Consider the following 14,252-nt stretch of genomic DNA (forward strand, 5'->3'; position numbering starts at 1 on the left):
AAACCGTATAATTCATGGAATGTGTAAAAAAAAAAAAAACTAGAAAACGGGGTGTTCTAGGGTGACCCACTGATATCTTTATATAGCTCTGAAAAACAGCATCGAAATCATGAGTTAGATATAAAAAAATGTAAATTTTGTTTTATTATGAAACATACATTAACAGCTTCCCGACTGCCCTATAGCAGACATATTGCTACAGGGCGGCACGGGCGCGCAAAATCACGGATATACACAGTATCTCCCAGAAGTGAGTCCGCCCTTCACATTTTTGTAAGTCTTTGATTCTATCTTTTCATGTGACAACACTGAAGAAATGACACTTTGCTACAATGTGACGTAGTCAGTGTACAGCTTGTATAACATGTAAATTTGCTGTCCCCTCAAAATAACTCAACACATCACCATTAATGTCTAAACCGCTAGCAACAAAAGTGACTCCACCCCTAAGTGACAAGGTCCAAATTGGGCCCAATTAGCCATTCTCCCTCCCCGGGGTCATGTGACTCATTAGTATTACAAGGTCTCAGGTGAGAATGGGGAGCAGGTGGGTTACATTTGGTCTTATCGCTCTCACTCTCTCATACTGGTCACTGGAAGTTCAACATGGCACCTCATGGCAAAGAACTCTCTGAGGATCTGAAAAAAAAGAATTGTTTCTCAAATTAAAGATGGCCTAGGCCACGGATGTCAAACTGGCGGCCCTCCAGCTGTTGCCAAACTACAAGTCCCATGAGGCATTGCAAGACTGACAGTTACAAGCATGACTCCCAATGCTAGAGGCATGATGGGACTTTTCTTTGGAGGACCACCAGTTTGAAACCCCTGGCCTAGGCTATAAGAGGATTGCCCTGAAACTGAGCTGCAGCACGGTGGCCAAGACCATACAGCGGTTTACAGGACAGGTTCCCCTCAGAACAGGCCTCGCCATGGTCCACCAAGGAAGTTGAGTGCACGTGCTCAGCGTCATATCCAGAGGTCTTTGGGAAATGGACGTATGAGTGCTGCCAGCATTGCTGCAGAGGTTGGGGGGGGGGGGTCAGCCTGTCAGTGCTCAGACCATACGCCACACACTGCATCACATTGGTCTGCATGGCTGTCATCCCAGAAGGAGGCCTCTTCTAAAGATGATGCACAAGAAATCCCGCAAACAGTTTGCTGAAGACAAGCAGACTAAGGACATGGATTACTGGTGGTGGGAGTGTCATGGTCTGGGGCTGCATGAGTGCTGCTGGCACTGGGGGGCTACAGTTCATTGAGGGAACCATGAATGCCAACATGTACTGTGACATACTGAAGCAGAGCATGATCTCCTCCCTTCGGAGACTGGGCCACAGGGCAATATTCCAACATAACGACCCCAAACACACCTCCAAGACCACCACTGCCTTGCTAAAGAAGCTGAGGGTAAAGGTGATGGACTGGCCAAGCATGTCTCCAGACCTAAACCCTATTGAACATCTGTGGGGCATCCTCAAATGGAAGGTGGAGGAGCACAAGGTCTCTAACATCCACCAGCTCCGTGATGACGTCATGGAGAAGTGGAAGAGGACTCCAGTGGCAACCTGTGAAGCTCTGGTGAGCTCCATTCCCAAGAGGGTTAAGGCAGTGCTGGAAAACAATGGCGGCCACACAAAATATTGACACTTTGGGCCCAATTTGGACCTTGTCACTTAGGGTGGACTCACTTTTGTTGCCAGTGGTTTAGGCATTAATGGCGGGGTGTTGAGTTATTGTGAGGGGATAGCAAATTTACATGTTATAGAAGCTGTACACTGACTACGTCACATTGTAGCAAAGTGTCATTTCTTCAGTGTTGTCACATGAAAAGATAGAATAAAATATTTACAAAAATGTGAGGGGTGGACTCACGTCTGGGAGATATTGTACATGATTTAGCAATTCCGGGTAGGAGGCGAGCTCAACCCGCGCCACCATCATGGCTGCAGCTGTCAATCACCAGTGCCCGGTGATTGCTGAGCATCTCCAACAGGGAGGATAACTGTATGTATACAATGTATGTATACACAGCCATCCAAAGCAGTGTGATTACAGTGAAGCACAAACACACAGACACAAATAAAACAGCACACAGTTAACCCTTTGATCACCTAAATGTTAACTCCTTCCTGCCCAGTGCCATTAGTAGTGTCCGTGCTTTTTTTTTTTCACTCTATTGGTGTCACTGGGGAAGTCAGTGACACCAAGTCAGTCCCCCCCCCAGTGTCAGAATGCCCGCTGCAGTCCCACTATAAGTTTTTAAAAATTCCAATATGAATACCGCCATTTGTAAATGCTAAAACTTTTACGTAAACCAATTTACACGTATTGGGATTTTCTTTTTAGCAAGGACATGTCGCAGAACACATTTTGGCCTAAATTTATGACAAAATTAGATTTTGTAAATTTTTTTACTGGACATGTTTCATAGCAAAAAGTCAAAAATATTGTTTTCTCTTTCTCAAAATTGTCGATTAATTTTTTTTTTGTTATAGCGCACAAAATAAAAACGCACAGGCAATCAAATAACTCCGAAAGAAAGCTCAATTTGTAGGAAAAAAAGGCCATAAATTTCATTTGGCTGCAGTGTTGCATGACCGTGCAATTGTCAGTTAAAGTAACACGGCGCCATATCACAAAAAATGGCCTGGTCAGGAAGGGGGTGGGGGGGGGGGGGGGGGGAGAGTCCCTCTGGAGGGCAAGGGGTTAAAAACATATATGTGCACATCTCATCAATAAAAAGAATACACTGTTCATACTACAGACTTATACTTTTGTCCTTTGTTTTTTCAGACGCGTTTCGTGGTAACTACGGCTTCTTCAAAACATTAAACTCAAGTATGACAGATATCCATCAAATCTAAAAACAATCTGAGAAGGTTCAAGATACAATTGTGTCCATCCGGGCTGAGAGGAGGCATAAGAGAGAGACCTTTGATGGAAGGGAGATAGACCAGATTTTCAAATCCTCTAGAAACAAGTTTAAGTTGCAACTTAAATCAGATGTCCAAAGACCGGCATAAACAGATGAATGGCCTCAGAATACATTTCCTCCCATCATGAAATGAAAGGAAGAGATTAGATGAAGCATAGGCCGGCTGCCAGTATGGGAGGTATAATCCGAAGATGAAGAAGGATAAGTATCCCTTTAGTGTATTTTGTCCAAATGGATCACCAAATGGTTCAGACGACCAGTGTCCTCACATACTGTATGTACTCATGGAATGTATCACCTCCAGTTTTACCATTTCATTCAATAATTCTCATCATTGCTGTCTGTCATCTTTACATATAATAAAGCTTACCTGTACTCGATCGGATGGTCTCAGTTCCTAACACCAGGCCAAGCAGGTCATATTGGTTGAGTCTGGAGCCATCCGGGGCTACAGCAACTGATTTGTCAGAGCCATTCGTCCAAGCATAAACCACTTCTGTACTGGGGTAGGCATCTGTAGAACAAGCACACAGGTCCCTGGGGATTAGAACTGTCCACCACGTATCCATAAAGTAGGAAAAAAACTATTATTGTTTATCTAGAAAACTTGGAACATCTATCTATCTGTCTATCTAATCATTAAGTGCCCCCCATCATTCTAATCTAACTCACAGGCAATTCCCATAGTGATGCAAAATTGTGACTGCCTTCATATATTCCTTCAGTGTAACCATATGGAGGTGGCCATACTTTCATTTTATTAAGATATTTTTGCCAACTGTCCAATTACTCTGCAGCTAGACGTGCTGAGCCCTCTATGCATTGGGGCCCCATTATGTAGTTGCACCTATTTTTCTATCTATGAGCTGCTGATAGAGGTGATGTCCTGTCGAGAGGCTTAAAGGGTCTTTCTCTCTATCTATCTATCCATCCATCCATCCATCCATCTATCAATGACCTGCTGATAGAGGTATTGCCCTGCCGAGAGGCTTAAAGGGTCTATATATCTATCTATCTATCTATCTATCTATATATCTATCAATGAGCTGCTGATAGAGGTGATGTCCTGTCGAAAGGCTTAAAGGGTCTATCTATCTACCTATCTATCAACCTATCTATCAATCAATGAGCTGCTGATAGAGGTGATGTCCTGTTGAGAGGCTTAAAGGGTCTATCTATCTCCCCATCTCTCTTTCTATCCATCTATCTCCTCATCTCTCTATCTATCTATCTATCTATCCATCCATCTATCTCCTCATCTCTCTATCTATCTCTCTATCTATCTATCTATCTATCTATCTATCAATGACCTGCTGATAGAGGCGATGTCCTGCCAAGAGGCTTAAAGTATCTATCTATCTCTCCATCTATCTATCTATCAATGACCTGCTGATAGAGGTGATGTCCTGCCGAGTGGCTTAAAGGGTCTATCTATCTATCTATCTATCTATCTATCTATCTATCTATCTATCTATTATCTATCTATCTATCTATCTATCTATCTATCTATCAATGACCTGCTGATAGAGGTGATGTCCTGCCAAGAGGCTTAAAGGGTCTATCTATCAATCAATGAGCTGCTGATAGAGGTGATGTCCTTTGGAGAGGCTTAAAGGGTCTATCTATCAATCATTGAGCTGCTGAGAGAGGTGATGTCCTGCCGAGTGGCTTAAAGGGTCTATCTATCTATCTATCTATCTATCTATCTATCTATCTATCTATCTATCTATCTATCTATCTATCTATCTATCTCCCCATCTATCTATCAATGACCTGCTGATAGAGGTGATGTCCTGCCAAGAGGCTTAAAGGGTCTATCTATCTATCTATCTATCTATCTATCTATCTATGAGCTGCTGATAGAGGTGATGTCCTGTCGAGAGGCTTAAAAGGTCTATCTATCTCCCCATCTCCCTATCTATCCATCTATCTCCTCATCTCTCTCTCTATCCATCTATCTCTCCATCTTTCTCTCTATCTACCTATTATCTATCAATCAATCTCTTTTGCTTTGGACAGAGCCACTCAATAAGCTAGGCGTTGGTTGCTCAGTAAAATACAGAACATGTATTTAACAACTCATGAGTCCCGAATTAACTTAAAGCCCAATTTGGGGCTTTAGGGGTTATTTTTAAAATGGTCCCTCAGTTGGTTTTAAACTTTTAAAATCAGCCCCCCTTCAGTCTGTACCTGTCCCCTGCAACACATCTTTTTCTGTGCTCAGTCTTCCAGGTTTAAGGGCACCCACTATCACTAAATCTGAAAGACTGAGGTGATCCTGTGAATGCAGGAAGTCATGGACCTGCCCCTGAGGGGCGTCACAATGACACCCTGAAATCACAGAGTAATAATGCAGAGACCTGCGCTGCCACTGGCTGGGGCCGTTCTCTGAATAATTGAAAAAAAAAAAAAAAACCAACAAGATAGAGGTGCTCAGATGACATCGCATATTCCATGTAGGGAATTAGCAGCAGAAAAAAATGCCAAAGTCCAGGCTGCTCACTGCTCATATGAACATGTATGGGAGACATCTGCCTAATTGAGGACTCACCACCAGGATGGGAGGCAAAAAGGGAAGAGGACTCAATGCATCACATATCTGGTCTAAAGACTTTGGAAAAAAAGTTGAAGTGTTCTTTTCTAGCTCCTGCTCCCCATGTGTATAAAGCACTTTTTCCTGGGTGGCCCAGTTCCCCTTCTCCCCACCTTTGTCCAACCACACATATACCACGGAGACAATTACTTAGTTATGACTGACAGCGCTTGTCTAGAGCACCAGTCTTTCCCAAGACAAGCGCTGTCACAATGTACGCAGGTGTCAGCTCCACTGCCTGTAAAAAAGAATAAAAATCTTATAGCCCAGACAGGCACACACTGTAGAGTAACCAACTAAGTAAACCAACAAGTAAAACCTAAATCTATGAATACATATGAGATACCTCTTGTTGCTTGCTGAACACAAACAGTGGATCACACCTCACTATCTCAAGACATACACAAGTAACTAGTGCAGTGCAACTCTCTAAATGAATAAGTATTAAAAAAAAACAAAAATACTTTTGTGAAGAAACATATAAGTGACCCCCAAACTTGAAAGTCCATAAAAGATCCCCTCCGTGACGGGTATCACTTCCATGAATATCTTCTATGATAATATTCAGTGTTCCGCCACCAAACCCGGTGAAAAACCGGCTCACCTCAAGGAAAAATATTATGCGCTCATCTAGGCAGTTTCCAACTCCTCCATCACAGTGACATATCTTCTACTTATCTCCTCTGGCCTTCCACTTACATCAGGTCAAAAATGATCTCATGCAACAGAAAGACCGAAACAGTGCTCTCACTATTCTATCTCCCACTAAAATTGCACTTAAGAACATAAAAAGCATAAAATGTGTCCACATCCACTGAGGTTCACCTACTGAGGAAGCCCTGAGAAGGGGACGCAACGCGTCTAGGAAGGAGGAGCCGGCATTGTGGTACCACGCCGCCACATTCTTGCTAGCGGAGTGGTGAGCTGGTTGTGGACACACTTTTTATGTTTTTATACCTGTAAGTGCAATTTTAGTTGGGGACGCAATAAAGTGCTGTTATATAGAGAGCACTACGTTTTGATCTTTCTGTTGCTTGAGATCATTTTTGGCCTGATGTCAGAGTAAGTGGAAGGCGACAGGAGATAAATAGAAGATATGTCACTGTGAATATTTTCCTTGAGGTGAGCAGGTTTTTCACCTGGTGTGGTGGCGGAACATTGAATATTGTCATAGGAGAAGATATTCACAGAAGTGATACACGTCACGGAGGGGATTGTTTATGGACTTTAAGTTTGGGATATATGTTTTTTTTTCACTGCATTATTTTTGTTTTTTAATAGTTATTAATTTAAAGCAGTGGTCTCCAAACTGTGGCCCAGGGGCCGGATGTGGCCCTTTTCTTGCTTTTATGTGGCCCTTGGGGCATTATTCCCCCCACTGTCAGCAACAGTGGGGCATAGTTCCTGCCACTGACACTGACAAAAGGACACTATTCCTCCTATTGATACCAATGATGGGGCACTATTCCTCCTATTGATACCAATGATGGGGCACTATTCCTCCCACTGACACCAAAGATGGGGCACTATTCCTCCCACTGATACCAATGATGGGACACTATTCCTCCTATTGATACCAATGATGGGGCACTATTCCTCCCACTGACACCAATGATGGGGCACTATTCCTCCCACTGACACCAATGATGGGGCACTATTCCTCCCACTGACACCAATGATGGGGCACTATTCCTCCCACTGATACCAATGATGGGGCACTATTCCTCCCACTGATACCAATGATGGGGCACTATTTCTCCCACTGATACCAATGATGGGGCACTATTCCTTCCACTGACACCAATGATGGGGCACTATTCCTCCCACTGACACCAATGATGGGGCACTATTCCTCCCACTGACACCAATGATGGGGCACTATTCCTCCCACTGATACCAATGATGGGGCACTATTTCTCCCACTGACACCAATGATGGGGCACTATTCCTCCCACTGACACCAATGATGGGGCACTATTCCTCCCACTGACACCAATGATGGGGCACTATTCCTCCCACTGACACCAATGATGGGGCACTATTCCTCCCACTGATACCAATGATGGGGCACTATTCCTCCCATTGACACCAACGATGGGGCATTATTCTTCCCATAGACACCAACGAAGGGGCATTATTCCTCCCATTGACAACAATGATGGGGCACTATCCCTCTCACTAATACCAACGATGGGGCATTATTCTTCCCATTGACACCTACGATGGGGCATTATTCCTCCCATTGACACCAACGAGGGGGCATTATTTCTCCCATTGACACCAACGATGGGGCATTATTACTTTCATTGACACCAACGATGGGACATTAATCACTCCAACCATCTGTTGATACATAAATCCACAGAAAATAAATATAGTGTCCAAATGCAGCAAAAGACTATTTTTCTTTTTCAATCTTCATGCATGTGTCACACGTGACCACACTGTGTAACTCCAAACTTTAGCAGTGATGGCCTCTCACCTCCTTACCCCGACCCCACAGGGTCAGCTTGCTTTAAAACAGGACACCTCTTTGATAGCTCACCGGGTCCTCGCCTCTAATACTCTATCAGCAGTCAGCTCCTCGGTTCATAAATAAACAAGAGAGACTAACATAGTGTAACCTGTTTATTTACTGATGAAAGTATGAAAAAAGATTGCCCACTCACATTTATATTCGTCTTCTCACAGGCCTTCAATACCCCATGCTATAAATCTCCTGCATGGGTATTTTGATACAGGGATTTCAAATATGGCCGCCACGCCGGAAATGACGTCACCGCGCTCCCAGAATCCTCCTCGCGTACCGACGCGTTGCGTCACGGTAACACGTGACTTCCTCAGGGTTCAACCCTGAGGAATTTGAAATCCCTGTATCCCTGCCATATTTGAAATCCCTGTATCAAAATACCCATGCAGGAGATTTATAGCATGGGGTATTGAAGGCCTGTGAGAAGACGAATATAAATGTGAGTGGGCAATCTTTTTTCATACTTTCATCAGTAAATAAACAGGTTACACTATGTTAGTCTCTCTTGTTTATTTATGAACCGAGGAGCTGACTGCTGATAGAGTATTAGAGGCGAGGACCTGGTGAGCTATCAAAGAGGTGTCCTGTTTTAAAGCAAGCTGACCCTGTGGGGTCGGGGTAAGGAGGTGAGAGGCCATCACGGCTAAAGTTTGGAGTTACACAGTGTGGTCACGTGTGACACATGCATGAAGATTGAAAAAGAAAAATAGTCTTTTGCTGCATTTGGACACTGTATTTATTTTCTGTGGATTTATGTATCAACAGATGGTTGGAGTGATTAATATTAGCACTAATTTGCACTTTATTTGTATGAATTATAATACACGGTTTGCACTTTTTTGTATGCACTATTTTGCACATTAATTTAGTACCTTGTGGTATTATTTGGAGCAATTGTATAATTAGTGTTGCACTTTATATTTATAAATTATTTAGTACATTTAGAGATAGCGCTGCACTTTATATATATATTCATTTATTCACTTTAGTTGGTAAGGAGTGTTGTGTCAGCAGCTTGGTGAATAGGGCCCCATTCCTAGCGCAGGAAGTCCTTACATTTCAACGATGGGACATTATTCTTCCCATTGATATCAATGATGGGGCATTATTCCTCCTATTGACACCAACGATGGGGCACTACTCCTCCCATTTACACCAACGATGGGGCATTATTCCTCCCATTGATATCAATGATGGGGCACTACTCTTCCCACTGACACCAATGATGCGGCACTATTCCTTCCATTGACACCAACGATGGGGCACTATTCCTCCCACTGATACCAATGATGGGGCACTATTCCTCCCATTGATATCAATGATGGGGCACTACTCTTCCCACTGACACCAATGATGCGGCACTATTCCTTCCATTGACACCAACGATGGGGCATTGTTCCTCCCATTGACATCAACGAAGGGGCATTATTACGCCCATTGACACCAATGATGGGGCACTATCCCTCCCACTAATACCAACAATGGGGCATTATTCCTCCCATTGACACCAACGATGAGGCATTATTACTCCCATTTACACCAACAAAGGGGCATTATTTATCCCATTGACACCAACGATGGGGCATTATTCCTTCCATTGACACCAACGATGGGGCATTATTCCTTCCATTGACACCAACGATGAGGCATTATTCCTTCCATTGACACCAACGATGGGGCACTATTCCTTCCATTGACACCAATGATGGGGCATTATTCCTCCCATTGACACGAATGATGGGGCATTATTCCGCCTATTGACACCAACAATGGGGTACTACTCCTCCCATTGACACCAACGATGGGGCATTATTCCTCCCATTGATATCAATGATGAGGCATTATTCCTCCCATTGACACCAACGATGCTGCAAAATTACTCCCATTTGCACCAATGATTGGGTACGATTCCTCCCACTAACACCAACAATGGGATGCTATTCCTACAACTGACACAAATGATGGGGCACTATTCCTTCCAATGACACCAATGATGGGGCACTATTCCTTCCCACTGACACCAATGATGGGGCACTATTCCTTCCAATGACACCAATGATGGGGCACTATTCTTTCCAATGACACCAATGATGGGGCACTATTACTTCCAATGACACTAATGATGGGGCACTATTCCTCCCTCTAATACCAACAATGGGGCATTCTTTACTCCCACTGATGCCAGGACATTTTCTTCTCCCACTGGCCACAGTCTGGCCCCCCAAAAGTTTGAAGGACAGTAAATTGGCCTTTTGTTTATAAAGTTTGGAGATCTCTGATTTAGAGGGTTGCACTGCCCTAGTTACTTGTGTACCAGTGCTGCCTGCTCTACCCACACATGCGTCATCAATCAGTCGAGCCACATTTTTACTGTCTCCTGCCAATTGCTCCTACTTAAGCTGCAAAGGCAGCCAGTGGGGGGTGTGCACAAGTAAAGCATTGCGGCCACAATGAGTAAACCCCCAGCAGATTCGGTGGGCAGTACCACTGAACGCAACCCATTCAAGTGAATGGGGCCATGCCACAACCGTCCCACAACTACATGCAATGCACATGATGGTGGCACAGTGGCGCGGGCTTTTAGGGGTCAAACAGGCAGTGAGGAGGTGACAATGTTTTTCTGGACCAGTATTTTGTTTATAAATTATTATGAGAGTTCTTTGACTTTTTTTGCTGCCTCGGTGCAGACCGCTCAATTGAAATAAAAAAAAAAATTGAGTGAACAAGAGACTATGAGAAATGTTTCATGCATCTGCAGATACTTACAGCTTCCAAATTTCAGTGGGCAGGCATGAACATCCATAGGGAAATCTTCTAGGTGCATTGTGCATTCAGCATGAATTGTAAGCCTGGACAAAAGTAAAAAAACAAAATGAATACTATAACTTTGGGCAGATAGAAAAGACACTTATTATTGCAAATCCATAATCAATAATAGATCAATACATATACTTTTTGTTTTTTAGCACCAGCAGTGTAAGTGTAGGGTAGGGGCATGAAGGTGCCCGGTGCAGTGCCCCAAATTGGCCACTAGATTTCTCCATAGTCAAAGGATAAGTTCACCTTTCATATTCAGGGTGTTACATGTAACATGTTATGAAAGGAGTGGCCCTACCTGTCAAAATTAAAAAAAAAAAAAAAAAAGCGGCTGTGCTTCAACGTCACTCATTCACAGTCCTCTGTAAATGAGAAAACTACAAGTCCCGACTCCCAGCAGCCTTAGTGGCTGTCGGCTTGTAGTTCTCAATGAAATACCATGGTGCTGTATCGATTGCATTGGCTTCCTCATACAGGATGTGCAGGCAGGCAGATGTACTGAGAGGACTGCACAAGGCCTGCATGGCATCAGCTACATAGTTAGTCTGCCTGAAAAAAAGACAAAACTCCATCCAGTTCATCCATTAAAAAAAAAAAAAGTTATAATCCTACACCCACAGTTGATCCAGAGGAAGGCAAAAAAAAAACATCAAAGCACGATCCAATTTGCTCCTGCAGGGAAAAAAATTCCTTCCTGATCCCCCGAGAGGCAATCTGATATTCCCTGGATCAACTTTACCTATAAATGTACTAAACAACTCATACACTCCCTCATTATCTCACGCCTGGACTACTGCAACTCCCTTCTCACTGGCCTACCCCAACAAATGCTATCCCCACTCCAGTCTATCCTGAACTCAGCGGCCAGACTCATCCACCTCACCAACCGCTCCACATCTGCCACCCCCCTCTGCCAATCCCTTCACTGGCTCCCGATCGCCCAACGCATTAAATTCAAATTACTAAGGCTACGTTCACACTAGCGCTGTGTGCAGGCGGCAGAGAGGCGTTTGGGAAGCGTTTTTACCGCTTCCCAAACGCCTCTGCCAATTCTGCACATTACAGGACATGGTGCTGTTCTAACGGGAGCGTTTGCATCGCGGCAAAACGGACGCCTCTGGTCGAGTCAGGAGGCATTGAAGCCTCCTATTCTCGTCTATGGTGCGGTTGCGACGCGGTTGCGGAGTGGTAACACCACTCAAACTGCATTATAGGCGTTTGTAGGGCGTTATTAACGCTCGGCAAACGCCTAGCAACCGCCGCTAAACCGGGCATGCGGCGTTTGCGGAGCGTTTGCCGAGCGTTAAAAAACGCTCCGCAAACGCCGGACCAACGCTTGCCAAACGCTATAGGGGCGTTTGGCAAGCGTTGGCAAAACAGCCAAGTGTGAACGAGCCCTTACTCTGACCTACAAAGCCAAACACAATACTGCCCCAAACTACTTAACTGACCTGATACCCAAACACCACCCTACCCAAGCCCTTGGCTCCTCACAGGACCTCCTACTCTCCAGCTCCCCGGTCTCCTCCTCCCACGCCCGACTGCAGGACTTCCCCCATCCTCTGGAACTCCCTACCCCAATCCATCAGACTGTCACCTACCCTCCTCACCTTCAGGCGCACCCTGAAAACCCATCTCTTCAGGGAAGCCTACCCCACCGTCATCTAACAACCGATCTCCTCCACTCCTCCTAACACTCCATCCCCCACAGCCACTTCCTCCTGTACCACTATCCCCTCCCTCCTAGACTGTAAGCTTGAAAGAGCAGGGCCCTCGAACCCCTCGTTTATTGTATTGTCACATGTTCTGTCCCCCACGCTAATGTACAGCACTGAGAAAACTGTTGGCGCTATATAAATACTGTATAATAATAAAAAATGTTATATCCAGTTATATTCTGTGCATCTAAGAAAGAATCCAGGACTTTCCTACAGCAATCCACTGAGCTGGTCACAACCAACTCTTGAGGGAGTCTATTCCACATTTTCACAGCTCTCACTGTAAAGAAACCTTTCCGTGTTTGGAGGTTAAATTTCTTTTCCTCCACAAATAAAAAGTGCCCCCTTGCTGGTGCAATGCTTTCCAGGCTCCTGCAACCAAAAATAATAAATGCATATTTACCTGCATAAAAATGTGCATTTATTAATTTTGTCAAAAGGTGAACTTATCTTTTAAGGTTGGGAATCCTGAAGGGAGAGTAGCCAATGTAGGTGCCAAGGTAGCCCCAAAGTAGTGAGTGGAGTGTATCATAGTGAGCCAGCCCCTCCACTGCCAATGAGGTGCATCTTGGGTTAGAGGATTCTGTATAAATAGTCCAGCAAGACTCCCCCTGACCGTAAATTGGTCATAGGAAGCAGTACAAGGACCCATACAGCAAAGATGAAATCAAAGGATCTACTGTAGCTTCTCAGAGCTTCTCCTTCTCAGAGATGTGGGAGTAATGGGGTTACTCACAGCCATTAGATATGGGATGAAGGACTCCGACAACATCCCCTATGGGATGCTCCTCAACTCAGCTCTCTGCTCTGTTGTTACTGGTTTCTAACTGAAGGTTTACACCGTCACCATTTGGGATGACTGTAGCATGTAAATATGTACACTCACCGGCCACTTTATTAGGTCCACCATGCTAGTACCAGGTTGGACCCCCTTTTACCTTCAGAACAGCCTTCATTCTTCATGGCATAGAGTCAACAAGGAGTTGGAAACATTCATCAGAGATTTTGGTCCATATTGACATGAGTTACTGCTGCCTTTCTATCATCTCCAACCAGTCTGCCCATTCTCCTCTGACATCAACACGGCATTTTCCTCCACACAACTGCCGCTCACTGGATATTTCCTCTTTTTCGGACCATTCTCTGTAAACCCCAGAGATGGCTGTGTGTGAAAATCCCAGGAGATCAGCAGTTTTTGAAATCCTCAGACCAGCCAGTCTGCGACCAACAACCATGCCACGTTCAAAGTCACTTAAATCCCCTTTCTTTCCCATTCTGATACTCGGTTTGAACTTCAGCAAGTCGTCTTTACATCTAGATGCCTAAATGCATTGAGTTGCTGCCATGTGATTGGCTGATTAGCAACTTGTGTTACCAAGCAATTGAACAGGTGTGCCTAATAAAGTGGCCGGTGAGTGTATATCAACTGTGGTTCAGTAAAGTGGTAATGAGCTGTAAGGGAACAAAGGAAACCTGTGTTGGAAGGGCTGCTGCTGAGGTCTATTGCTGTGGAGTCTGAGGAAGGTATGGAAGGGCTACTGGGTGGTGCTGTTCAGGCCCAACCGGGGGCCTTCTGGTGGATACTTCTGTAATAGTGCCCAGGGAAGGATCCTGAGTCCATAGCCCCTCAGTGAGCCTAGTGGGCCAACCATTGCCAGG

At 44.6% G+C, this 14,252-nt stretch overlaps 1 protein-coding gene and 1 long non-coding RNA gene across 2 annotated transcripts in view; one reads left to right on the forward strand and one right to left on the reverse strand.

Moving 5' to 3' along the window:
- LOC149438238 (uncharacterized) overlaps positions 1-3,315 on the forward strand; it is a 56,921-nt gene extending 53,606 nt beyond the window's left edge. Inside the window, exon 5 of the long non-coding RNA XR_016307941.1 lies at positions 2,794-3,315. This is a non-coding gene — a long non-coding RNA (uncharacterized LOC149438238). The remainder of the gene's footprint in view (positions 1-2,793) is intronic.
- The window catches only part of LOC149438241 (gamma-aminobutyric acid receptor subunit alpha-3-like), a 79,999-nt gene that overhangs the window by 14,924 nt on the left and 50,823 nt on the right, over positions 1-14,252 (reverse strand). The window contains exons 7-8 of the mRNA XM_089660096.1: positions 10,825-10,907; positions 3,306-3,449 (exon numbers count right to left, since the gene is read on the reverse strand). Coding sequence (XP_089516222.1) covers positions 3,306-3,449; positions 10,825-10,907 — 227 coding nt within the window. The remainder of the gene's footprint in view (positions 1-3,305; positions 3,450-10,824; positions 10,908-14,252) is intronic.

The sequence above is a fragment of the Staurois parvus genome, unplaced genomic scaffold (genome assembly GCF_062004578.1).
Source record: "Staurois parvus isolate SC_StPar_1 unplaced genomic scaffold, SC_StPar_1.0 ptg001201l, whole genome shotgun sequence".
Lineage (NCBI taxonomy): Eukaryota > Metazoa > Chordata > Amphibia > Anura > Ranidae > Staurois > Staurois parvus.